The 27,997-nt window shown below is 48.7% G+C and overlaps 2 protein-coding genes across 7 annotated transcripts in view; both read right to left on the bottom strand.

The window, feature by feature from the left end:
- The window catches only part of SUB1 (SUB1 regulator of transcription), a 502,862-nt gene that overhangs the window by 57,546 nt on the left and 417,319 nt on the right, over window positions 1-27,997 (bottom strand). Inside the window, exon 1 of one of the 2 annotated variants that reach the window (XM_075328244.1) lies at window positions 18,579-18,582. The exons of the other annotated variant lie outside the window; for it this stretch is intronic. The gene's annotated coding sequence lies outside the window, so the exon portion shown is untranslated. Of the gene's footprint in view, window positions 1-18,578; window positions 18,583-27,997 lie in introns of those variants that run through there. 2 annotated transcript variants of the gene reach the window in all.
- Window positions 13,261-27,997, bottom strand: part of ZFR (zinc finger RNA binding protein) — a 113,098-nt gene continuing 98,361 nt past the window's right edge. For 4 of the 5 annotated variants that reach the window (XM_075328195.1, XM_075328204.1, XM_075328210.1 and 1 more), the window contains exons 16-20: window positions 24,520-24,617; window positions 23,480-23,575; window positions 18,603-18,714; window positions 18,326-18,423; window positions 13,261-17,148 (exon numbers count right to left, since the gene is read on the bottom strand). In XM_075328195.1, coding sequence (XP_075184310.1) covers window positions 16,969-17,148; window positions 18,326-18,423; window positions 18,603-18,714; window positions 23,480-23,575; window positions 24,520-24,617 — 584 coding nt within the window. In that variant the 3' untranslated portion in view covers window positions 13,261-16,968. Of the gene's footprint in view, window positions 17,149-18,325; window positions 18,424-18,602; window positions 18,715-23,479; window positions 23,576-24,519; window positions 24,618-27,997 lie in introns of those variants that run through there. The other variant, XM_075328224.1, reaches the window with a different exon arrangement.

Here is a 27,997-nt window from a genome sequence, read left to right as displayed (position 1 = left end):
AGTCCGGAGTTGGACGGAGAACCACCTTGTCCTGGTGAAAAAACAAAAAAGGTGACTCCGAGGAGAGCGCAGCCAAATCAGAGACTCTCCTGAGAGAAGTTATGGCAACTAGAAAGGCCACTTTCTGAGAAAGACGATACAAAGAAACCTCCCTAAAAGGCTCAAAAGGGGGTTTCTGCAATACCGTGAGGACCAAGTTAAGATCCCAGGGCCGCCGATAAGGCGGAATGATGTGAGACGCGCCTTGCATGAAGGTGCGGACCTGAGCCAGCCGGGCGAGACGCCGCTGGAACAGTACTCACAGAGCTGGGACTTGTCCCTTGAGAGAGTTGAGGGACAGTCCTAGCTGCAGACCGGACTGTAGAAAAGACAGAAGGGTCGGCAAAGAGAATGGCCAAGTAGGATGGCCGGAAGAGCGACACCAGGACAGGAAAATTTTCCAAGTCCTGTTATAGATCTTGGCGGAGGAAGACTTACGGGCCCGAGTCATAGTGGAGATGACTTCAGGAGGAATACCAGAAGCCGTCAAAATCCAGGACTCAAGAGCCACGCCGTCAATTTGAGGGCCGTAGAATTCGGGCGGAAAAACGGACCTTGCGAGAGTAGGTCTGGACGGTCCGGAAGATGCCACGGCATCTCTACGGCCAGTTGGAGCAGGTCCGGATACCAAGCTCGCCTGGGCCAGTCCGGAGCAATGAGGATGACTCGACGACCCTCCATTCTGATCTTGCGCAGGACTCTGGGCAAGAGAGCTAGAGGGGGAAACACGTAGGACAGATGAAACTGGGACCAGTCTTGAACCAGAGCGTCCGTGGTGAAGGCCTGAGGATCATGGGAGCGAGCCACGTAAACAGGAACCTTGTTGTTGTGACGGGATGCCATTAGGTCCACGTCCGGAGTGCCCCATTTGCGGCAAATTGACTGAAACACTGCCGGGTGCAGGGACCACTCGCCACCGTCTACGCATTGACGGCTGAGATAATCTGCCTCACAGTTTTCCACGCCTGGGATGTGGACTGTGGATATGGTGGACTTTGAGTCCTCCGTCCATTGAAGGATGCGTTGTACCTCCATCATTGCCAGGCGGCTGCGTGTCCCGCCTTGGTGATTGATGTAGGCAACCGCTGTCGCGTTGTCTGACTGGACTCGAATGTGCCTGCCCGCCAACAGGTGGTGAAAAGCTAGGAGAGCTAGAAGCACGGCTCTGGTTTCCAGCACATTGATTGAAAGGGCTGACTCTGACGGAGTCCAAGTGCCCTGTGCTCTGTGGTGGAGATATACCGCTCCCCAGCCGGATAGACTGGCATCCGTGGTGAGGATCACCCAGGACGGGGCCATGAAGGAGCGCCCTTGGGACAGGGAGAGGGGCCGAAGCCACCACTGAAGAGAGCTCCTGGTCTGTGGCGACAGGGCCACTAACCTGTGCAAGGAGGAAGACCGCTTGTCCCAACAGCAGAGAATGTCCAGCTGCAGAGGGCACAGATGGAACTGGGCAAAGGGAACAGCCTCCATGGACGCCACCATTTGACCCAGCACCTGCATCAGGCGCCTGAGGGTATAACGGCGGGGCCGCAGTAGAGAGCGCACCGCTAGCTGGAGAGACTGCTGTTTGATTAAGGGCAACTTCACCAGTGCCGGCAAAGTCTCGAACTACATCACTAGGTACGTGAGACTCTGGGTCGGAGTCAGAGTGGATTTGGGAAGATTGACAAGCCACCCGAATTGGGCTAGAGTGGCGAGAGTGAGCGAGACACTCCGCTGACAGTCTGCGCTGGATGGAGCCTTGACCAGAAGGTCGTCCAGGTAAGGAAGCACTGCCAACCCCTGGAGGTGCAGGACCGCAATCACTGCCGCCATGATCTTGGTGAATACCCGAGGGGCTGTGGCTAACCCGAAGGGGAGAGCCACGAATTGGAAATGATCCTCTCCTATCGCAAAACGTAACCAACGCTGGTGTGAAACTGCGATTGGCACATGTAGATAGGCATCTCTGATGTCGATGGACGCCAGGAAATCCTCTTGGGTCATAGAGGCAATGACTGATCGCAGAGACTCCATGCGAAAATGCCGCACCGGAACATGCTTGTTGAAAAGCTTGAGATCCAGGATGGGCCGAAAGGTACCGTCCTTTTTGGGAACTAGGAAGAGGTTGGAGTAAAAACCTCTGACCCGTTCCCGAGCGGGAACTGGTACAATCACTCCGTTGGCCTGCAAGGATGCCACGGCCTGTGAGAAGGCGGCGGCCTTGGAGCAGGGGGGAGTTGAGAGAAAAAAATCTGTTTGGCGGGCTGGAAGAGAACTCTATCCTGTAGCCGTGAGATATATGATCTCTCACCCACTGATCGGAGACTTGTTTTAACCAAGCGTCGCCAAAGTGGGAGAGCCTGCCACCGACTAAGGACGTGGCTGGAGCGGGCAGAGAGTCATGAGGAGGCTGCCTTAGTGGCAGAACCTTCTGCGGTCTTCTGCGGACGCGCTTTTGGGCGCCAGTTGGATTTCTGATCCTTAGCTGAGTTAGCGGACGAGGCGGAGGGCTTAGAGGACGACCAGTTGGAGGAACGAAAGCTCGATTGATTCCTACCCTGGGCGGGTTTCCTGGTCTTGGTTTGTGGCATGGAAGTACTCTTCCCGCTAGTAGCTTCCTTAATAATTTCATCCAGCTGTTCACCGAACAGCCGGGAACCAGCAAAAGGGAGCCCAGCAAGAAACTTCTTGGAAGAAGCATCTGCCTTCCACTCTTGAAGCCACAAGATCCTGCGGATAACAAGGGAATTAGCTGAAGCCACCGCAGTGCGGTGAGCAGCCTCTAGCATGGCAGATATGGCATAAGATGAAAAAGGTGAAGCCTGAGAAGTTAAGGTAACCATCTCAGGCATAGATTCCTTGGTGAGGGACTGCATCTCCTCTAGAGAAGCAGAGATGGCTTTGAGAGCCCACACTGCTGCAAAAGTCGGGGAAAACGCAGCCCCCGCAGCTTCATACACAGATTTGGCCAGAAGGTCAATCTGACGGTCAGTGGAATCCTTAAGTGAGGTGCCGTCAGCCACCGACACAACGGTCCGGGCTGAGAGCCTAGACACCGGGGGGGTCTACCTTTGGAGAGTGAGACCACTCCTTGATCACCTCAGGTGGAAAGGGAAAACGGTCATCAGAACCACTCTTTGGAAAGCGTTTGTCAGGACAGGCCCTGGGTTTGGTCACAGCGGTCTGAAAACTGGAGTGGTTAAAGAACACACTCTTTACTCTCTTAAGGCCCCGTCACACTAAGCAACATCGCTAGCAACATCGCTGCTAACGAACAACTTTTGTGACGTTGCTAGCGATGTCGCTGTGTGTGACATCCAGCAACAACCCGGCCCCTGCTGTGAGGTCGTTGGTTGTTGCTGAATGTCCTGGGCCATTTTTTAGTTGTTGCTGTCCCGCTGTGAAGCACAGATCGCTGTGTGTGACAGCGAGACAGCAACAACTAAATGTGCAGGCAGCAGGAGCCGGCTTCTGCGGAGGCTGGTAACCAATGTAAACATCGGGTAACCAAGAAGCCCTGTCCTTGGTTACCCGATATTTACCTTTGTTACCAGCCTCCTCCGCTCTCACTGTCTGTGCCGGCTCCTGCTCTGTGCACATGTAGCTGCAGCACACATCGGGTTAATTAACCCGATGTGTGCTGTAACTAGGAGAGCAAGGAGCCAGCGCTAAGCATTGTGCGCTGCTCCCTGCTCTGTGCACATTTAGCTGCAGCACACATCTGGTAATTAACCCGATGTGTGCTGTAACTAGGAGAGCAGGGAGCCAGCGCTAAGCATTGTGCGCTGCTCCCTGCTCTCTGCACATTTAGCTGCAGCACACATCGGGTTAATTAACCCGATGTGTGCTGTAGCTAGGAGAGCAGGGAGCCAGCGCTAAGCATTGTGCGCTGCTCCCTGCTCTCTGCACATTTAGCTGCAGCACACATCGGGTAATTAACCCGATGTGTGCTGTAACTAGGAGAGCAGGGAGCCAGCGCTCAGTGTGCGCTGCTCTCTGCACGTGTAGCTCCGTGCGGTGGTAACCAAGGTAAATATCGGGTTGGTTACCCGATATTTACCAAGCGCAGCATCTTCCACGCGGCGCTGGGGGCTGGTCACTGGTTGCTGGTGAGCTCACCAGCAACTTGTGTAGCGAGTCGCTCCAGCGATCCCTGCCAGGTCAGGTTGCTGGTGGGATCGCTGGAGCGTCGCAGTGTGACATCTCACCAGCAACCTCCTAGCAACTTACCAGCGATCCCTATCGTTGTTGGGATCGCTGGTAAGTTGCTTAGTGTGACTGGACCTTTAGGCGAGGTAAACTGATGCTTTTCTGCCAGAGAGGGTTGCTCCTCTGAGACTGGCGGATTGAGATCCAGTACAGAATTAATAGAAGCAATCAAGTCACTAAGATCTGAGTCACCCTCGGAGAGATCGATGGGGTACATAGCCTCCGAGCCCCCCGTGAGGGCATCCTCCTCATCTTGCGAGTCAGCTCTTGAGTCAGAGCCGCGGGATGAGGAGGGGGAGGAAACCCTGCGCCTTCTCTTAGAAGGACGGGGTCTGGGACCTGATGATGAATCCTCTGTGAGCTCTGATGGACGGAGGTCAGAGGATAGGAATCCTCTGTCAAGAGCATTAGAGGCACCCTGTGAAGGGGGCTGATGCATATTCATCAAAGTCCTGGACAAAAGTCCCATGGACTCAGCAAATGACTGGGATATAGACCTAGAAAAGGACTCTACCCAGGCCGGGGGTTCAGCCACAAGTGCAGCATCAGCCTGAGAGACCACTGGGGGTGAGACTCCAGGCTGTGGCACCGCCAAGTTAGAGCAACCATCACAATGTGGATAGGTGCTCGGCTCAGGCAGCAGGAGCTTACATGCAGCGCATACAGAATAAAGCTTTGGAGCCTTGCTCCTTGTGTGAGACATGCTGCTGGAGTGGGGGCTTTGCAAGAGAATGAACCCCAGGGAGAATATACAGAGGTGCACAACCGGAGACCGGCTGTTGCTTACCAGACCGCTGGAAGCGGTGTTGTGTGCCCTCCAGATCCCGAAGCCCGGACCCCCAATGCACAGCACCTCAGCAGGGATGCAGAGTGCAGAAAGGCCCAGCGCAGAGTGAACTCTGCCTGAGAAATGGCCGCCGGAGCGAAGAGAGGGGGCGTTCCTGTAGGAGAGCAGGAACTGGAGGGCCATAGAGACCTGCAGGGGAGGAGACACGCCCCAGCAGTGGGGAGTGCCCTTCCCCCTGTGCAGAACGGCCGCCGGGAGGAGCCGTGCCTGTCCCTCTTGCATGAGTGACATGCGAGGGTAGTTAACAGAAACTAGGCCTCCGGCAAAGCCGGGGCCTAAATTTAAGCGGCGAGGCCGACGCACAGGCACCATCGGCGCGGTTCTCGGGCGAAAGCTAGAGAACCCGCCGGAAATGTCAAAATAAATACATTCAGCATACTCTCCCCATACAATAAAGAACAGGGACCCCCAACACATAAATGTCTCAGGTACTTAGCTGCTGAGACGCAGGGCCAGGTCCCTGGGGATGAGTGCTCCGGTACAACAGAATCCTCAAGGGGCTGTGGATGGAGACCGGTCTCCTGCCAGGCATGGAGACCGTGCTGGCTCCCACTTCAAGCCAGAGCCCAGGAGGGATGGTGAAGGAGCACGGCATGTAAGGCTCCAGCCTTGGAAATCAACCTTACAACACCGCCGACACAGTGGGGTGAGAAGGGACATGCCGGGAGTCCAGACGTGGACCCGCATTTCTTCAATCTCTTTCCAAAAGGCAAAAAATCATATGAGAATGCATGTGTGGATGTATGCCTCCTGAACACAAAGCGATAAACTGGCTGGGACTGGCTCACCAGGGGGTGTATAAGCTCAGAGGGAGGAGCTACACTTTTAAGTGTAGTACTTTGTGTGTCCTCCGGAGGCAGAAGCTAAACACCCATGGTCTGGGTCTCCCAAAGGAACGATAAAGAAATTTAACTTTTTTGCATTTCAAACTTTTGTGCCATTTTCTCTTCTTGTTCTTTGTTTATAATGTCTTCTGAAGTGGGCACCCTTCCTGTGGGAACTATTGAGCCGTTTCCCTCAGTGTATGCATAAACTAGCCATGTATTCCTTGTTTACAAACTGTTAGGAGGCTTATAGCAAACCCCCATTAGCATTTTTCCATTATTCCCCTCCCCATGTACATTTACCCATACACACCCCTCCACCATTTTTGTCCTTCCTAAATATAGTATAACACTGTATTTTTGTCACCCAGTCATGGCCCTCATCCAGCCAGATCTCCATAATACCCACCACATCATAATCCATGGTTGACATAAGAGTATCCAATTCATTAATTTTGTTTACAAGACGTCTTGCATTTGCCAGCAGAGATGTAATACTATTAATACGTTTCTTACTCCTCATCTCCCTAATTTCCTTGCCTGTCCCTGCACCCCTAAACCTGCCTTGATCCCTATTGTCTCACTCTGTCTTCTCCATTCTCTTTTTTGCACAACTGCCCTCCCTTGCCCCCCCATAGTTAAAAGAAAAAGACTGAACATGATTCTTTACATCAGTAGGATTTTAGTAAAGCTTTACTTTTTGTTTTCTTTATTATTTGATGGCTTAATGTGAGCACTAAGATCACAGCGGTGGAGCCATGTCAGCCCGTCAGCTCCTCGGGATGACCACCACCAAGCAATAAATTCTGTCGTGAGATTGATGGTGGTTACATAAGAGGAGTGACTGGAGCAGACTCTGATCACTGCAGTTCAGGCGGGCGCTGGCTGTATGGCACAGCTGGCACCTACCTCATGTGGACCACCACCAGAGTAATAAATTCTGCCGTCAGATTGATGGTGGTTACTGGGTATGATCGAATACTTCGATTATTCGGCTTCGTGAATATTTCGCAAATACCTCGCCACTATTCGATGTGCAATGCAAGTCTATGGGAAACCCGAAAAAGAAGGGAATTTTGTTACTTACCGTAAATTCCTTTTCTTCTAGCTCCAATTGGGAGACCCAGACAATTGGGTGTATAGCTACTGCCTCCGGAGGCCACACAAAGCATTACACTTAAAAGTGTAAGGCCCCTCCCCTTCTGGCTATACACCCCCCGTGGGATCACGGGCTGCTCAGTTTTAGTGCTAAAGCAAGAAGGAGGAAAGCCAATAACTGGTTTAAACAAATTCACTCCGAATAACATCGGAGAACTGAAAACCGTTCAACATGAACAACATGTATACCCGCAAAAAAACCAAAAATCCCGAAGGACAACAGGGCGGGTGCTGGGTCTCCCAATTGGAGCTAGAAGAAAAGGAATTTACGGTAAGTAACAAAATTCCCTTCTTCTTTGTCGCTCCTAATTGGGAGACCCAGACAATTGGGACGTCCAAAAGCTGTCCCTGGGTGGGTAACTTAATACCTCATGTTAGAGCTGCAAAACAGCTCTCCCTTACGAGGAGGCAACTGCCGTCTGCAGGACTCCTCTACCTAGGCCGGCGTTCGCCGAAGCGTAGGCATGCACCTGATAATGTATGGTGAAAGTGTGCAGACTCTACCAGGTAGCTGCCTGGCACATCTGTTGAGCCGTAGCCTGGTGACGTAATGCCCAGGACGCACCCACGGCTCTGGTTGAATGGGCGTTCAGCCGTGATGGAACCGGAAGCCTAGCAGAACGGTAGGCTGCAAGAATTGGTTCTTTGATCTATCGAGCCAGGGTGGATTTGGAAGCCTGCGACCCTTTGCGCTTACCAGCGACAAGGACAAAGAGTGTATCCGAGCGGCGCAAAGGCGCCGTGCGGGAAATGTAGATTCTGAGTGGTCTCACTAGATCTAACAAATGTAAGTCCTTTTCATACCGATGAACCGGATGAGGACAAAAGGAAGGTAAGGAGATATCCTGATTAATATGAAAAGAGGATACTACCTTAGGGAGAAACTCCTGAATGAGGCGCAACACTACCTTGTCCTGGTGGAACACCAGGAAGGGAGCCTTGGATGACAGTGCTGCTAGCTCAGACACTGTCCGAAGAGACGTGATCGCTACCAGAAAGGCCACTTTCTGAGATAGTCGAGAAGGTGAAACATTCGTCAGAGGCTCGAAAGGCGGCTTCTGGAGAGCAAGTAGTACCCTGTTCAGATCCCATGGATCTAACGGCCGCTTGTACGGGGGGACGATATGACAAACCCCCTGCAGGAACGTGCGTACCTGAGGAAGTCGTGCTAGACGCCTCTGAAAAAAACACCAATAGCGCCAAGCCTTGCCCTTTAAGGGAGCCGAGCGACAAGCCCTTTTCCAACCGAAATTGCAGGAAGGAAAGAAGAGTAGGCAATGCCAATGGCCCGGGGGACACTCCTTGTACAGAGCACCAGTATAAGAAAATCTTCCACGTCCGTGGTAGATCTTAGCAGACGTGGGCTTCCTAGCCTGACTCATAGTGGCAACGACCCCTTGGGATAATCCTGAGGACACTAGGATCCAGGACTCAATGGCCACACAGTAGGTTCAGGGCCGTAGAATTCAGATGGAAAAAACGGCCCTTGGGACAGTAAGTCTGGCCGGTCTGGTAGTGCCCACGGTTGACCGACCGTGAGATGCCTGTCGCCAGAGCTCTTTGATCGCAATGAAAATCGGGACCTTGCTATTGTGCCGATTCTTGACACCCGTCCGGGTGCAGAGACCATTCTGCTGCGTCCACGCCCTGGTAACTGCGGATATGGTGTATGCTCTGTCTGCCACCCACAGCAGAATCCGGCGAACTTCCTGGAAGTCTCGCCGACTGCGTAGTCCGCCTTGGTGGTTGATGTATGCCACCGCTGTGGATTGTCCGACTGAATTCGGATCTGTTTGCTTTCCAGCCACTGCAGGAAGGCTTGTAGAGCAATATACACTGCCCAGAGCTCCAGACAATTGATCTGAAGAGTGGACTCCTCTGAAAAGAGTTCTTGATCGTCTGAGAAAGAGGGACGTTCCTGTGTAGGGACGTCGACTACTCCTCCCATTAGCGAAGAATGTTCCATTGAAGTGGACGCAGATGAAACTGCGTGAAAGGGACTGCCTCTGGATGAGGCGTCTCCTTGAAAGAGAGACTGCACCCCCGTCTGTAGTGAACGCTGTTTGTCCAGCGGACGCTTCACTATCGCTGAGAGAGTGTGAAAACTCCTTGCCAAGATATGCCAGCGATTGGGTTTAACTTTGAAAAGTTGAAGACCCACCCGAAACCCTGGAAAGTCTCCAGCGCCATGTTCAGGCTGTGTTGGCATGCCTCTTAAGAGAGTGCCTTGACAAGTAGGTCGCCTAAATAAGGGATCACAGAGTGACCCTGAGAGTGCGGGACTGCTCACACTGCTGCCGTGAAGTCGGTGAAAACCCGTGGGGCTGTCGCCAGACCGAAGGGTAGGGCTACGAACTGAAGATGCTCGTCTTCAATAACGAATGGTAGCAAACGCCGGTGTCCTGGAGCAATCGGCACGTTGAGATAAGCATCCTGATGTCTATTGATGCTAGGAAATCTCTTTGAGACATTGAGGCAATGACGGAGCGGAGGGATTCCATCCGGAACCGCCTGGTTTTCACGTGCTAGGTGAGCCGTTTTATGTTGGCACTACGACCAGATCGGAGTAAAAAGCGTATCTTGTTCCTGAGGAGGAACAGGGATTACTACTCTTTCTGCCTTCAGAAGAGCCTCGGCTCGGCCGGTGAGGAAGTTTTGGGACAAACTGTCTCTCATCCACCGGCCTTTGACCTGTGGCAGGTAAGTGTCGCTAAAGCGGGGGAGTCTGCGACCGATCGGGGACGCGGAGTGAGAGGGCTGAAAGTCATGAGGAAAACGCCGTGGTAGCGGTTCCTCCTGCTGCTTTCCCCGGGCGTGATGGAGCCCGCCAGGAATCTGCGCCCCTCTGAGCCTTTTGCGTCCTTTTGGACGAGGACCACTGGGACCTGCCCGAGCCTGGGAAGGACCGAAACCTCGACTGTCCATTCTCCTGTTGGGTTTTGTTTGATGTGGGCCGGGGTAAGGAAGAATCCGTACCCTTGTACAGTTGAATGATTACATCCAACCACTCACTAAACAGTCTGTCACCAGATAACGGCAACCTGGTTAAGCACTTTTTTGGAAGCAGCATCTGCTCCAATCCCTTAACCACTAGGCTCTGCGTAAAAACACGGAGTTGGCGGACGCCACTGACGTACGGCTCGTAGCGTCCAGGACAGCATTAACAGCTTGAGTCGCAATGCCGACATTGCGAGGTTAAGGACGCTACTGCGGCCAAGATGTACATGTGACAGCGTCCCCCTGCGCAATACTAGCTGAAATAGCTTGGAGTGCCTCTACGGCTGCGAATGCCGGAGCAACCGATCCGCCGATAGCTTCATAGACAGATTGCAACGAGAGGTCAATCTGTCTGTCAATGGCATGTTTAAGTGAAGTCCCATCTTCCACTGCAACTATAGATCTAGCCGCAAGCCTGGAGATTGGGGGATCCACCTTTGGACACTGGGTCTAGCGCTTGACCACGTTAGGGGGGAAGAGACACCGCGTATCCTAAATACGGTTGGAGAAACTGTTATCGGGATAAGCGTGGAGTATCTGGACTGCTTCTCTGGAGTCAGAGTGACCAGAAAAATACTCAATATACACTTGAGATACTGAAAGAGGGATTTATCCTGCTGTGAAGCTGACTCCTCCACTGGAGGAGTTGAGAGGGAAATACCCAACTTTCCATTGATGGACGCTATAAGAATATTCACTATAGCGTCACCATCCGGTGCATCCGGATTGAGAGCGGTCTCAAGATCAGAGTCCTGAACAGCTACGTCTGTCCCCTGATACAGAGAGTACTCCTGTGGTGACCCTGACCAGTGATGAAGTCGAGGGCCGTTTCCATGGAGCTCGCTTAGGCCGTCTGGGACTGTCGTCCGTGTCAGAGCCTGCACCCTGGGATGTATGGGACCCCCCTGGAACCCTGATTTATTCCAAGTCAGGGTGGCCAGGGGCATTGAATCAACCTTGGCCAAGGTCTATCTGGACTGCAAAGTCTGTAAGCTATAAGTCATAATCACAGACAATATAGCAGCGGAAACTGCAACTCCATCCCTGTCCATGGACAGGAATCACAGGTGGTCTTTTGGCTACCTGTAGCGGAGACCCCGGTTGAGCAATTGCACATACTGGGGGCCCTGGAACCGTATCACGTGCAGTACAAGCAGCATAGAAAGCCTGTGCCTTGGCACCCCTGCTTTTTTGCTGTTGTTGTCTAGCCATCTAGGAGCATTAGCTAAGAATAGCGACCTTACAGTGAAAGCATACAAGCATGAAGTACAAATAAACACTTCAGCACATGTAGTACAAGCAGCTTAGAAAGCTTGTGCCTTGGCACCTTTGCTTTTCTGCTGCTGTTGTCTAGTTATTCAGGAGCATTAGCGAAGAATAGCTACATACAGTGAATGTATAGCATACACGCATGAAAATAAACACTGCAGCACATGCAATCCAAGCAGCATTGAAAGCTTGTGCCTAGGCACCCTTGCTTTTCTGCTGCTGTTGTCAAGTTATCTAGGAGCATTAGCCAAGAAAAGCGACATACAGTGAATGTATAGCATACAAACATGAAAATAAACACTGCAGCACATGCAATTCAAGCAGCATTGAAAGCTTGTGTCTTAGCACCCCTGCTGTTTGCTGCCGCTGGCTAGCCATCTAGGCGGGTAGACAGCCAAGAATAGCCATTACAGTGCCATGTATAGCATACAAGCCCAAAGGACACATGACACTTCAGCACATGCAAGACAAGCAGCATAGAAAGTCTGTGCTTTAGCACAGCTGCTTTTTAGCTGCTGTTTCTAGGCCTGCATCCTGAATAGCGACTTTACAAAAGTACAGCAGGAGACTTCGGCATTAGTGGGTCAGCACTGCAGCTGCCGCTTACCGCCCGCACAAAAGCAGGTGTGTGGCGCCTCCTGTGACTGCTAGCTCAGCGCTTGTCTCCGTTTTCCCACTCTGCGTGCCGGAATGGCTGCCGGCGTCCAGAGAAGAGGGGCGGGCCGAGGGCGTGCCCGAGACAAGAGCGGGAACCCGGCGTCCCACTGAGTCTAGTGAAGGGGGCTGGAGAATGCAAAGCAGACTCCAGCTCCCTGCGCTGACTTACTGTACAGCGTCCCGCCCCTTCCCTGACTGGCAGGGCTGGGGGCGGGAACGAAAGGAAAACTAGGCCGCAAAGCCGGGGACTCGAGTAATAAGCGCGGCCGTCCTATGTGCACGGCCGGCGCGGAAGTCCCCGGCGCACCACAAGGCCCAGCCGCGCCACAGTGTAAAACACCCAGCAGCGGCCGGCGCGGCAGTTCCCAATACATAAATTCACTCAGCAAAGCTGCAGTGAATAATAGCACAAGCGCTCCGCGCTGTTGTCCCCGGCGCACTAACACTCCCAGCAATGCTGGTGCGTGTGTGCGCGATGTGTACGGGGACACAGAGTACCTTAATGTCGCAGGGCCCTGTCCCTGAGGATACTCAGCTCCAAATCCAGCAGGTTCTCTGGGTCTGTGGATGGAGCACGGTCTCAGTGCCTGGAGACCGGTAAGATCCCACTTCACCCAGAGCCCTGAGGGGGGATGGGGAAGGTAAACAGCATGTGGGCTCCAGCCTCCGTACCAGCAATAGGTACCTCAACCTTACAAACCGCAAGTGGGGTGAGAAGGGAGCATGCTGGGGGCCCTATATGGGCCCACTTTTCTTCCATCCGACATAGTCAGCAGCTACTGCTGACTAAACAGTGGAGCTATTGCATGGATGTGTGCCTCCTTCGCACAAAGCTTGAAAACTGAGCAGCCCGTGATCCCACGGGGGGTGTATAGCCAGAAGGGGAGGGGCCTTACACTTTTTAGTGTAATGCTTTGTGTGGCCTCCGGAGGCAGTAGCTATACACCCAATTGTCTGGGTCTCCCAATTAGGAGCGACAAAGAAACAACTATTCGGTACTATTCGGACTTCCCATAGACTTGCATTGCGCATCGAATAGTGGCGAGGTATTCGGAAAATATTCGCGAAGCCGACTATTTGAGGTATTCGATCATCCCTAGTGGTTACATAAGAGCGACTGGAGCAGACTCTGATCACTGCTGTTCAGGCAGGCGCTGGCTGTATGGCACAGCTGGCACCTGTCTTGCGCGGAGCAGGAAGGTTTCTGTTGTGTTTTTCTCATATCTGTCTCAAAGAAAAAAAAAAAAAATAACCACGCGCACACATGACGACAACTCAAGATTGTCCACTTCCAATTTTATTATTTCACTGCAGTGCTGACAACAAATGGTTTAACTGGTAGAGTTCACATGAGCAGCAGGACGCCCCCCGCAACACATCACCCAAAAGCGCAGGCGGATACATGTCCCCCCGTAATGAGCCGCATATTGATGGATACACTCAGGCTGGGGGCCGCTCTCTGCACTAGACACTCCCCTTTGGCCATTTAGCTGTTACAGGACTACAACTCCTCACATTCCCTGACAAGATATAGACTACCAAGGCATGCTGGGAGCTGTAGTTCTGCAGCGGTTGGAAAAACCACAGGTTGAAGATCAACAAAGGAAGGTAAAATTCCAGAATTTCTGCACATTTTACCCTTCGCGTTCCACGGGGGTTAAATACTCGGTCATGTCAGCAGTGCTGGGGAATGTATGCTGCAGATGTTTTTTGTTTTTACGCAGCGGAGGATTGAGAATTAGATTATACTGGTTTACGATACTAGATCTATATAATGTGCAGATTTTCCAAAAAAGAATCTGCAACGTGTGAACTTGCACTAAATAGTTACATAGAGTATGGGCCGATCTCGTGTGTTCGGGGGGCTCCCGGCAGCAGGAGGTGGGAGAGAGAAGGGTGGGAATCTTAGGTCTTATTAATATACATGTGCAGACTGCCTGTATTTATGGGGGGGGGGGGGTCACCGTCAGCTGCATTACGTGATCCCCTCCAGTCTCTGCACCGAATCATCAGCTGTAGACAATATGTGGCAACCCGAAAAGTCAGCACAATCCTTACCATGGAATGACAGTGCAAATGGCAGTCCCCCATCTGCCCGACTGCAGGAGAGTTGGGGTATAATAAAGCGGGGTCTCATGGACAGGGCTGAGGCCAGAAAACAAAATTTATATTGTTATAGTGGAATTTTAGCAGTCCCTGGATAAGTCCCAGCCTACTTTAGTTCTGTGCAAAACACGAATGAGAATGAGGAAACTGAGGATCTATCAGTGAGCGCGTTCTGCCATGAGAGTTTACGAGGCTTATCTTCCATATTCTGAGCCTCCCTATGCTGAATTGACATTAACATTGAGCTGATCTCATATGTAAGTGATTTTTTGGACCAAGCTCGGCATTTCCTGACCCAAACTCAAAGCCTCATTTAAGCCTATGAAGCTGTTGATTTCGAGTCAGGAGACCGGTGTTTGGTCCATATTCGATCTGGTGGCGGGGGAGGTTTAGACGACCGGATCTGTGCTCTGAGTGTGATCTGCCAAAACATCGGATTGCACTTGGGGCCGCGCACAAGTCCAGCTTTTACCTTGGACCAAGTACGACCGAGGAAAAAAAAATTACTGCGTGTTCGAGTTGCCTCCATAAATTGAATCGCATTTGGTCGTGCAAGTCAATGGGTTCGTAGAAGGAAACCCCCCCCCCCCAAAAAAAAAAACCGGACTGCACTCAGATGACATCGGTGTGCAGTCCTATTTTGAGAACAGAGAAATAGAAAAAAAAATTCTCCTATCTTCTTCACATCCGAGAAAATCAGATCATACTCTGATCAGAGTGGTTCACATATTCAACCCGATTTTCTAGGATGAGAAAAAAAAAATACGGTCCCAAGAGTTATAAACTCTCCCTTTAGAACGAGCTCACTGACAGGTCCTCAGTTAGATCATTTAGTAAGACAGCACCGCACTAAAGGTATAAATGGCAAAATGGTATAAACTTTATTTTTTCTATACATTTAACTAAAAATATATGCATTAAAAAAAAAGTCCCTAAAAGGTGTCCAAGTCCTTAAAGGGGAACTTCCACTACATCCTCTAATGTTCTCTCTCTAGCCTTAGGACCTCCACCCATTTAGAGGACGAAGGTCACAGACGAGAGGCTTCCAGGTACAGACTGAAGTTAGAGGGGCTGTTCCCCCCACAATTACAGCACAGGCTGAGGACAGAGGGGCCGCTCCCCCCACAATTACAGCACAAGCTGAGGGCAGAAGGGCTGCTCCCCCCACAATTACAGCACAGGCAGAGGGGCCGCTCCCCCCACAATTACAGCACAGGCAGAGGGGCCGCTCCCCCCACAATTACAGCACAGGCTGAGGGCAGAGGGGCCGCTCCCCCCACAATTACAGCACAGGATGAGGGCAGAGGGGCCGCTCCCCCCACAATTACAGCACAGGCTGAGGGCAGAGGGGCCGCTCCCCTCACAATTACAGCACAGGCTGAGAACAGAGGGGCTGCTCCCCCCACAATTACAGCACATGCTGAGGGCAGAGGGGCCACTCCCCCCACAATTCCTGCGCAGTTTGGTGGGAAACCTTTTAAAAAGGGGCTATTTCCAACAGGGGGGAATCTGCAGCCGTGGAATCTGCAATAAATAGTATGTGTGAACTCGCCTTTAATTGGACTTACATTTTCTAAACTAAGCAAGCGGCCGTGGTCTTGTAGGTTTACACGTCATGTAAATGAAACAAGTCACACCGAATATTTAAAGGGTTTTGCAGGATTAGAGGATTAGAAAATCATGGCTGCCTTCATGTAAAACAGTGCCACCCTTCTTCAATGTTTGTATTTGGTACTGCACCTCAGTTTTGCTTTTTCTAATCCTGCGCAATCCCTCGGAAATGACAAGATGTATATTTTCAGTCATCTGCAGGTTTATTTTTGTAAGATGGGTGCAATATTTTGGGATTATGAACCTTCAGTTCTCGGGATTATGATCTCATGATGGAGAAGCAGACATGGCCGATCTTCTACCCTCCTATAAATCGCGTCACTTCAACCTGTGGCTTTTACGGCTGCTGTGTAACTACAACTCCCAGGATACCCGGCATGCTGGGAGTTGTGGTGTCACCGCTTTCAGACCTCTACATTTTCCTCGTCCACGTCAGGTTTTGCTCTATATCAAAATGAGAAGAGTTTGCAAATGGAACTAACGTTATAAAACAAAAAAACTTAAAATAAAACCTGATGATCATGCAATGCGGCAGCGTCCGGTGCTGGGCAAAAAAAAGGAAATAAAGCGTCGTATTGTTATAGATTAGCACAACTAAACGCAAAAATAAAAAGCTGCCTTAGTTACAATTATATATATATTTAACCCATTGAGACAAATGCCACGAAATTTCCAGAAACATTTACTTTTTGGGTGCTGAAATTTGCAAGAAAAAAAATAATAAAAAAAAAAAAAAATTAAAATGCATTTTAGTCTTCACACAATACATCCATGTGGGTCAATTTACAAGAACGAAAAAGAAAAAATTAGTGAGGGCACATGCCATAATATCTACTCATGTAACGTACACCTAAGGGAGGCTTTTCTCCGGCCTAATTCGTACAACGCAACACAAAACACGGCTGGAAATTAAATACAACTACTGCCTAGGAGGAGACGTCACCGGGGCGAGGGCCGGACACCCAGTGCTGAGAGTGCCGATGGTGAAACGGTCCCGATGCGGAGGGGCAGTGCGAGCGCACCCCCCGGCCCACGGACAGGACCTCAGCACGATGGGGGCAGGGGAAAGGAACGCTTCCGATACAACTATACAAATATTTAACCTATTAACAACTCCAGAGATGAAGCATCGGGGTCTGGAGCAAGGTTACCACAAGATGGGACAGGCATCAGGACATGTAACCCTGCGGCAGGCAAGGATGAAGCATCTCTGTTAGTGGAAATGTGTTTCTCCGAGAGACGGACGCCCGCTGACTCCTCGCTCCTTTAGAAGTTATCGTAATCCTTCTTATCTTTCTTCCCCTCGGCCTCGAAGCTGTCCACGCCGTCGCTGTCTCGCCTTCTCTTGCGGTTGCTGTGGATGTTAAAGCGCTGGTTCATCTGTGACAGCGGGTCCATGCCCAGCACCTTGTGGATTTGTCGGAAGGCGAGCAGCCTCAGTGCAAACTGCGGGGCGAGAAGAAATGCAGAACTTAAAATCACAAAAAGTCAAGATGTGTAAGAAAAGGAATCAGAACCGCCTGCACCGAAACACCAGAAAACAAGCAGCAGGCGACAGCGCAGTTACTGTCTGGTGGCCGTTTTGGTAACTGCAGCTTTGTCCTTATTGAAGAGAATAGCAGCAAAACTGCAGCATCTATGGGCGGTCACTACAGAGTGTACAGAGCTCTACATACTGAAAACAGCAGATCAGTGCGGTGTCTGGGGTCGGATCCCCAACAATCCAAATTTAATGACCTAAACAAAAGGCAACCAATATATAAATCCTGGAAAACCCCTTTAATAAAAAAGTGCATTTAATTCGGTGCCTTAATGATGAGCGGGCACTACAATGCTTGGGTGCTCAGTACTCGTAATTAGTGATGAGCGGGCACTACCATGCTCGGGTGCTTGGTACTCATAACTAGTGAGCACTAACATTTTCTGGTGCTTGTTACTTGTAATTAGTGATGAGAAGGCACTACCATGCTCCGGTGTACAGCACCTGAGCATGGCAGTGGTTGTTCACTAGTTAGAAGTACCGAGCACCCGAGCATGGCAGTGCCCGCTCATCACTAGTTACGAATACCGAGCATGGTAGTGCCCGCTCATCACTAGTTACGAGCACCCAAGCATGGTAGTGCCCTCTCATCACTAGTTACAAGTACCGAGCACACGAGCATGGTAGTGCTCACTCACCACTAGTTACAAGTACCAAGCACCCGAGCATGGTAGTGCCCTCATCACTAGTTACGAGTACCGAGCACTCAAGCATGGTAGTGCCCTCTCATCACTAGTTACGAGTACCCAAGCATGGTAGTGCCCTCTCATCATTAGTTACGAGTACCGAGCACCCGAGCATGGTAGTGCCCGCTCATCACTAGTTACGAGTACCGAGCATGGTAGTGCCCTCTCATCACTAGTTACAAGTAGTGAGTACCCGAGCATGGTAGTGCCCACTCATCACTAGTGCCTCTTTATTCGATAAGAGGGAAGTCGCTCCCTTGCTAAGAACTACATCATCTCCACCGTTATCTGTGCCGGAGAGGAGTAATACGGGGCAATCAATAATCATCCTGTGGTGTAAAATGCTAAAGCGTGGATTATATAAAGAGAACTTCATCTTACCACGAGGACGCGTTACCTGTGCACTGGAGGTGATGTCCTCCCTTTGCTGGTCAGTCATTGTAGCTAAAGTGTCATAAGCTTCTTTTTCACAGGGGTCAAGTAACCCGGGCCCACCTGCCAGAGTAAAAAAAAAAAAGTGAAGGGGTTAAAATTCAGCTTTTTCAAACATTTTTAAATGCTGTGGACACCTATGGAACCAGTGTTGTCGCTGATGTTCGCTGCACACATTTCACATGGCACAATGTCGTATGTTATGAATCATGACTTATTCCGCGCTCCTCGGAGTCACCTACCCTTTAATATGATGCCAGATGAAATGCACTCAAAGACTCTCCGCAGAGCGTCACCGGGGCTCTGGGGTCCGGACGAGCTGCTTATCGCCTTCTCCACCAGCAACTCCAGGGCCTAGAAAACACAACATGACCGCTCAGATCTAAAGCCACGGCCGGCAGGATAAGACTGGAGATTGTTCCTCGGTTGCTTGCAAAACACAATTTAAAAAAAAATAAAGAAGAAGTTTACAGAAAATTTTTGAAGGAATAATTTTTTTAATTTTATTCATTTATATAGCGCTATTAAGTCCACAGCGCTTTACATACATTTACAACACTGTCCCCATTGGGGCTCACATCCTAGAGTCCCTATCAGTATGTCTTTGGAATGTGGGAGGAAACCGGAGAACCCGGAGGAAACCCACGCAGACACGGGGAGAACATACAAACTCCTTGCAGATTGTGTCCTTGGTGGGATTTGAACCCAGGACCCCAGCGCTGCAAGACTGCAGTGCTAACCACTGAGCCACCGTGCCGCCCACATAATAAATAAAATATAAATATTAAAAACAACCATGAGCTGCCGCTGTGGTACTACCTGCATTCACAGGTTACTTCTCTGCAGCCAATCGCTGGCCTCAGCGGAGACAGGGGGACAAGATGGCGCAAGAGTGCAGCACAAGTGATCAGCTGCAGCGGTCCCGTGAGAAGTAGAGAGGGAATAGTGGGAAACACTATGGCTGCAGTGTCAGGCGATTCCCCAAGTAATGGTATATTAAGGCTAATCCCAGAAAACCCCTCTAAAAATGGTTTTCTAGTACAAAGGACTGATAGCCATAGAATCAAATAGAGCAGAGGGCGGCATGGGATTGTGGACCCTATTAATCGATTATAATAATAATTATAAGAATAATACAATAATTATAAATAAATATAAATAAAGAATACAAATTATTATAAGAGGTTTGTTAATATTATTGGTTTGACTGTTTAGGTGCATAGTATTCATAGTATATCCTCATGAGGAGATTCTGCTGTTATCCAGATGCATGGCAACAGAAGCAAAGCAGGGCTGTGATTGGCCAGGCTGTCTGAGGTACGGGCGGTTTGGATTGGCCGCAATAGTGTGGGAATTTAGAATATATTTATCTTCACAGTGTCTTTGGACAGCATTCAGCTGGTCAGCTGCCAGAGGAGAAGCAGCCCCCCGCCCCGCACGGTGTTTGAGGGTAAAGGTTACATAGTCTTGGTCTCTTGGTTGGTAGTTTAGCCAAGTTTTCGGCTAAACTAGATATACATACAGTACAGAGCAAAAGTTTGGACACACCTTCTTATCTCTAGAACAACTGTTAAGAGGAGACTTTGTGCAGCAGGCCTTCATGGTAAAATAGCTGCTAGGAAACCACTGCTAAGGACAGGCAACAAGCAGAAGAGACTTGTTTGGGCTAAAGAACACGAGGAATGGACATTAGATCAGTGGAAATCTGTGCTTTGGTCTGAGGAGTCCAAATTTGAGATCTTTGGATCCAACCACCGTGTCTTTGTGCGATGCAGAAAAGGTGAACTGATGGACTCTACATGGCTGGTTCCCACCGTGAAGCATGGAGGAGGAGGTGTGATGTGTGGGGCTTTGCTGGTGACACTGTTGGGGATTTATTCAAAATTGAAGGCATACAGAACCAGCATGGCTACCACAGCATCTTGCAGCAGCGTGCTATTCCATCCGGTTTGCGTTTAGTTGAACCATCATTTATTTTCCAACAGGACAATGATCCCAAACACACCTCCAGGCTGTGTAAGGGCTATTTGACTAAGAAGGAGAGTGATGGGGTGCTACGCCAGATGACCTGGTCTCCACAGTCACCAGACCTGAACCCAATCAAGATGGTTTAGGGTGAGCTGGACCGCAGCGTGAAGGCAAAAGGGCCAACAAGTGCTAAGCATCTCTGGGAACTCCTTCAAGACGGTTGGAAAACCATTTCCGGTGAATACTTCTTGAAGCTCATCAAGAGAATGCCAAGAGTGTGCAAAGCAGTAATCAAAGCAAAAGGTGGCTACTGTGAAGAACCTAGAATATAAGACATATTTTCAGTTGTTTCACACTTTAAGTATTTCATTCCACATGTGATAAGTCATAGTTTTGATGCCTTCAATGTGAATCTACAATTTTCAGAGTCCTGAAAATAAAGAAAACTCTTTGAATGAGAAGGTGTGTCCAAACTTTGGTGTGTACTGTATATTTATTAGTTACTTTATGAATAAAGGCTTAATGTTTTATGGAGTTTTATTGATCACCCTAAATAAACGCCTCAGGGCCAGCTTTGTGATTTATTACGTCGGGGTTTAGGTAGTTTAAAAAATGGGTTCTACAATCCCATGCATCTGCAGCTGTAGCTTCTTGTTCAGCAAAATGTTACATGTGGATTTGAGCAGACATGTGGAAAAATCTGCAAAAAGGAATACTGAAGAAGTGTGATCGTAGCTTCTAATGTTAAAGCAGCACGCCAGCAATATTTCTTTTTTTTTTCAGTACAGGAGTAGAAATTTAAATGTAAGCCCCCTGTCTTATACTCACACTCCAGCGTTTTCACCTTTTACCGATGCTGCTAAGGTTCCACTGTGCCCTTGGCTGGTAGTCAGAAGTCTATGAGAGCCAGAACAAGCTCGGAATGAGGCTCCCATAGACCTGTATTGAGTTGTGACCTCTGGCGCCTCCATGAAACACTGGAGCTTCCGGCAGCAGGGCTGTGGAGTCTGTCCGTTTTGGTGGAGTAGGTTTAAAATGGACCAACTCCTAAAATTTATAATAAATGGGGTATAGCGGTTCAATCCAGTATGTGATAAATATTTTTTCATAAGAATTTGGGTAAGTTGTGAAATGTCCTATAAATGTCTGTTCAATTCCTGATCAAAGAATCTCAGCTTTTAATTGAGATGAATCTGTGCTGCACTTCAGCTACATGATGTAAGTAGTGACGTTACCATTTTACTACAGTTAATCACAAACATCAGTCACGTACAGTTGAAACCAGAACTTTCTATCCGCTCTCTATTGAGACAGCTGCAGGTTTTCCCCTCCGCTCTATACACATCTGCAGGTTTTCCCCTCCGCTCTATACACATCTGCAGGTTTTCCCTCTGCTCTCTATAAAGACACATCTGCAGGTTTTCCCTATGCTCTCTATAAAGACACATCTGCAGGTTTTTCTCACTATCTCACATGAAATCAGAATAAACCTTTCCTGTTTTAGGTGAATTAGGATCCTAAATTATTTCTATTTACCAAATGCCAGAATAATGAGACAATGTTTTAAAGCATTTTTATTGCTTTCTGCAAAGTTAAGTTTCCATACACTAAGAGTACTATGCCTTTAAACAATATGGGACAGCCCATATGATGAGGTCATGTCTTTGGAAGCTTCTGATAGGTTTATTGGCAACATCTGAGTTAGAGACACACCTGTGGATGTATTGTAATGCACACCTGAAACACACGGCTTCTTTGTATACCATTACGGGAAAGTCAAAAGAAATTAGCTAAGATCTCAGGATGAGAATTGTGGACTTGCACAAGTCTGGTTCATCTTGGGTTCAATTTCCAGATACCTAAAAGGTGCCTCATTCATCTGTACAAAGAATTATACACAAGTACAAACAAAATGGGAATGTCCAGCCATCATACCGCTCAGGAAGGAGACTGGTTCTGTGTACCAGAGATGAACATGCTTTGGTCAGACATGTGTATATCAACCCAAGAACAAAAGCAAAAGACCTTGTGAAGATGCTGGCGGAAGCTGGTAAGATTGTGTCATTATCCACAGTGAAACGAGTACTGTATCAACATGGGCTGAAAGGCCGCTCTGCCAGGAAGAAGCCATTACTCCAAAAGACACATGAAAAAAGCCAGATTGTTTGCAACTGCACACAGGAACAAAGACCTTAATATTTGGAGGCATGTCCTGTAGTCTGCCGAAACTAAAATTGAACTGTTTGGCCATAATGACCATCGTTTTGTTTGGAAGAAAAACGGAGAAGCTTTGAAGCCTAAGAACACCATCCCAACTGTAATTAAAAGGTGTAGCAGCATCATGTTGTGGGGTTGTTTTGCTGCAGGAGGGACTGGTGCACTTCATAAAATAGATGGCCTCATGGGGAAAGACGATTATGTGGCAAAACTGAAGCAACATCTCAAGACATCAGCCAGGAACTTATAGCTTGGGTGGAAATGGGTCTACGAATACACAATGACCCGAAACTACTGCCAAACTGGCTAAAGGAAAACAAAGTCAGTGTTTTGGAGTGGCCATCACAATGCCCTGATCTCAATCCTAATGTAAATTGATGGCAAAGCTGAAAAGGCCGGTGCGAGCGGCGACCTACAAACATGGCTCAGCTACACCAGTTCTGTGAGAAGCCTGTGGAAGGAGATCCAAATCATTTCATCCAAGTCACACTGTGTAAGGGCAATGCCACCAAATACTAATGAACTGGAGGAAACTTCACTGTGCAGAGATATAAAAATACCTTAAAATGGGAAAGGTTTATTCTGATTTCATGTCAGATAGTGAGAAAAACCTGCAGATGTGTCTATATAAAGCGGAGGGAAAAACCTGCAGATGCGTCTTCATACAGAGCAGAGGGAAAAACCTGCAGATGTGTCTTTATAGAGAGTGGAGGGAAACTAAGGGTTTAAACTGTATGAGGGAGTTGGAATCCGGGAAATTGAGGAGTTGGAGGTTTGGCTTATCGACTCCACAGCCGTCGGCAGGTCATAAATTACTTGAACGGAGCGGTGGCAATAGAAGATGAAGACGATGGAGCATGAGTATATGACAGGAGGCACTGCTTTAAAAAAGGAAAATTAAATATGCAATCTCCAATCAGAAGTGTATACGTACCCAGCTGGGGAAATCGGACCATGTGGGCACACGCTGGCACAGGTCCCGCAGGATACGGATGATAATGACACAGGACTGCAGGCCGTTAGCTCTAGCCTTGTGTGTAACAGAAGAAAAAGTTACTTATATCACAACAGCGCAAAAAAAACAAAAAACAAAAAAAAACAAAAACCAAAAAAAAACAAACAAACAAAATACCATCGGACTTGGGAGCACAAATCATGAGCTGCCAATATGGATGGCATTTTGGACATTTATGACTAAATAACTTGTGTCATCTCCTGTACATGTCACACGTGAGCCTTGTAGACAATAAAATGGAATTTCATTACATGTAAGAGAACATTAAAAAAAAAAAAGTAAAAAAAAAAAAATAAAAAAAAAATAAAAATAATAGTATAAAAAATAAAATAAATAAACTAAAAAAAACAAAACAAAACACAGGTAGGGACTGGAAGGCTGCCAGGAATCTGTTTGGTGCCGTGTTGCGATTTTGCCGGGAAGCAAAGTCGCAATCCCAAACGGGTTCGCGGTACCTTTCACTTCCTACGCTGGAACCGGACCGGAAAGGACATTTTTAAAAGCTAAACAGGAAGCAGTTAACACGTATGTAATTGGTTAAAGCAAAAGATACTATGCAGCCTTATGGAATATTACAGATTCACAACACAGTATATGATGGGGGGGGCGGGGGACACTGAATATAACGAGTCCGTCTTTATATACTGACGACTCAATGACCAGAAAAAAATAAATAAATAAAATAAAACTGGGGTGTGGGAAAAAAAATAAAATAAAAAATAAATAAATAAATAAAAATAAATTAACAGGATGTGACTTGGAAACGTTACGAGGATAGTCAGTCCATGTTTTTCTGGTCATGTAATTTTTATTATTTTTTTTTAAGTTTTTTTTTTAATTCACATTGCTTTACATAATCACGGACAAAGCGCGTGTGTTTACTATGCGACAGATTATAACATTGATGGCGCTATTCTCTCATAAGGCTACAAGAAGAAAGTAAAAATGATGTTGCGAACCTGGAACCACTTAGCGTGGCGGAGAGCAGCCAGAGCGTCAAGGCATTTTTGCCTGTCCAAGACGTCCGGTGGGTCTTTCACCATAACCGAGGTGACATCTAAAAATGAATTGAATTGGCAAAAGTGCAGTGAGGGACGGGTGTTTGACCAGGTGAGCAAGACACATCCTTTCATATAGCTACAGTGTCACACAAGCCATTCAGAGGAGAAAAATCCACAGGTGAGACGGAGCCGAGGCGCGGAGCTACTGAAACCAATGAGATGTACAGTGTGGGGGGGCGGGGGCGCCTGATTTCGGGGACGGGGCTGGGTGCAGAGTCCTTGTTTGTCTATAGGTGGTTCCCAGGAAAGATGGTTGTTCACAATGCACTAGAACAGAGATCACAAAGACAGGGAGGATGCAGAAATCCGGCACCATCGCTCCCCTACCGGCCGCCCACGTGGTGGGGATTTCTGCATCCCTATAACATTGGTTTGATCAACCCCTTAAAGGCTCAAAAAGAAAAATAAGGGAAACTCTACAAACATTTTTTTTTCTAAAAGAAAAAAATTATATCCTCCAGAAAATAATAAATGATCTGCAAATTGTGCCGTCCTTAGACATTGGAGGTCTCCCCGGAGCCGGCAATCATTATTGGAAACCACTTACGGGTTTATGCAGGGGACGATCACAATTATGAGAGCTGCCTGCATGGACATAAAGAGGCTGTGGCCACCCAGAGGTCATTGCTTAGGCTATTTCACATATCTGTATTTTGCATCAATGTTTCATCAGTATTTGGATGCCAAAACCAAGAGTGGAGCTTACAGAGAACTATAAGACCCTCGGTTCCACTTGCGTTTTGCCCAGGCGAGTGCAATCCGATAAAACATCAGACTGCACTCACATTAATGTAAAACTATGGGGCAGTGTCCATCTGTGCTTGGTTTCTCATGCCATATCGGCATGCTACCTTTGGCAGCAAGTCTCGGCTCACGCACCCATACGAGTCTATGGGTGTGTGTGAAACATCCCACTGCACTCAGATGTCATCAGAGTGCAGTGCGATGTATGCAGAGACAGAGCACGGAGGAAAGGGAGAAAGTGCTCACTCCCCTCTCCTCCGCAGCTGTGATCACATCGCAAAATTGCATGACTCTCGGCTCACACTCGTAGCAGAGGGTCATTAGCATATTGCTTCCAATGCTCTTACATCAGAAGTGATGCGCAAGTGGAGCCGAGGTTTAAGGCCCAAGACACACGGCATGAAAATCGGAGTGAGTGGAATGCAATAAACCATCGCATTCCACTCGGACCAATATTAGCCTATGTGGCAGCACCCATGAGCGATTATTTTCTCAGCCCTAATTGGTCCGAGAAAACGAATCGCAGCATGCTGCAGGTGCAATTCGATCCTTGTTTCTCTCGCACCCACTCAAGTCTATGGGGCGAGAGAAAAATCGCTCTGCACTCACAGTACACCGGTGTAATGCGAGTGCAAGGCTAGAATGGCAATAGCCGGCAACGGAGGAGAGAGGGAGATAAATCCCTCCCCAGCGCCGCCCCCGCCCCCCTCAGCTGTGATCCGAATGCATTATCGGACCTCAGTCGCAGTGACACTTGCATGACACTCGACTACTGCTGTCCTGCCAGCGCGAGCCAAGTCATGTGAGGATCGCAGTAGTCCCCCGCGTAGCCCCGGCCTAATTGAAAGACTGTTTTGGATACAGTCCTGATTTGGCATCCAAATACTGATGAAACACTGATGCTACATACGGACGTGTGAAAGAGGCCTTATCAGGAGGTCACAGACTCACTCACCATCTTATGTCCATGGTCAGCGTTGTATTCTGCTGGGTTAAATTGGTTTATTTAATCCTCTTTGGTCAGGAGCGCACTTGCCCCCCAGCCTCCAGATGTTTTCCTTGCTGGGAGGCGGCGTGCTCCTGAAGATCAACAGAACGGACCAGCTGCTGGCGGAGATGGCTTTGCTGGGCTGGATTCAGAGCTCCGGCCCAGCTTTACAGCAGCTGCTGCGCTTTTTGCCTACGAAACCGACCACCTCTGATAAGATTAAAAACAGTGGTCGGTATCCTAGGCAACGAGCCGTAAACAAACAAATTGCATAGTTGCTACTTTCTACAAAACAACCCTTTCAATGGATGTGATAAAATTTGCAAATCATCTGATTATTAAGAGAATATGCAAAAAAATAAATAAATCAATGTACATCACTTTACTCCATTTCTAAACGGCCCTGGTGATAAGAGGTTAATCATAAAAAGAGGAACGCCGTGCCCACACTATTTCGTGCTCACGTTAGGGGGGAAAATAAAATAAAAAATAAAAATAAAAAATGGGAGGTTGCATTTAGTAATGAATAATGCAAAGCGCTTAAATCTGAATTTCTGGTGACAGAACGCAATGCTTCGCTGGTGGCTCCCGTCACGGGAAAATAGTGTGAGCACTGCTTACGATTGAAGAGGACAGAGGGAGGGTGAAGAAGCAGATTGCCTGCACTATGCAACCAAACCCACCCTGCCCCCCCCCATGTTAGACGAGGCTGGTGTGACACTGAGCTAAGACAACCTTGGTCAAAAATCCTTCCGATGACTTGTCAGGACCAAATTCTCCTTTATAGAAGGAAAGCTATAAGGGTGGAAGAACACACAGATGTACCGGCTGCCGGAGAGGCGCAGCAGCAAGGGTTAAAATCAGATCAATTCATAGGCAAGACTCCAGTGTCCTGGTAATACACAGTGGGAGCAAACACATGCAGAGATGACCCCCGGCCGGCCGAGCGATGGGCGTCCAGACAAAGCCTTCCTGAGATTAGGTGACAGACAGCCGCGGCAAAAAAAACAACCAAAAAAACCTTACTGAAGCGGAACTGGAGAGAATATCTGCATGGTGCCTCTCAGAAAACCTCCCAGAATTTAGTATGGCGCCAACACCTGATCCACGCTAGGTCAGACGGACGACCGCTTTGTTTCCTTTTTTTTTTTTTTTTTTTTTCCTTTTTAAATCACAATCAAACATGCAATCGTTAATAACAGCGGTAATGAATGGGGTGCAGAGTATGCTGGCGAACTACAGGGCTCAGAGGTCCTACACAGAATTGTGTACGGGGCCATCAGACATTAGAGCAAAGTCTGCAGGATCACTAATGACTAGCAGGAGGAGCGCAGCAAAGACTCCTTATAACTTATTGCCTGAAATTCCTGCTCATTATGGGCTTAACAGTCCAGTGGGTGGGGCTGGTCAGCACCTGCATACTCAAATAGGGAAGGATGTCAAGTTACTCCGCCCCCTGGACTCAAGACAGGAATGAGCATGTGCTGCAGTCAATAAGTTATAACAAATTATTCAAGTGTGATTACTGATAGAAAGGTTTGTAATGTAACACTGCTAAACTCCGCTGTGCTGCCCCTTTCTGACTCATGTAGGAGGATAGACCGGGAGATCAGAGCTGCGTCACTGAGCTATGGTGGGGGCGTG

The sequence above is a fragment of the Anomaloglossus baeobatrachus genome, chromosome 1, assembly GCF_048569485.1.
Source record: "Anomaloglossus baeobatrachus isolate aAnoBae1 chromosome 1, aAnoBae1.hap1, whole genome shotgun sequence".
In the NCBI taxonomy this organism is placed as follows: Eukaryota; Metazoa; Chordata; class Amphibia; order Anura; family Aromobatidae; genus Anomaloglossus; species Anomaloglossus baeobatrachus.
The sequence above is the reverse complement of the archived record's forward strand: the minus strand, read 5'-3'. Positions and strand labels throughout refer to the sequence as shown.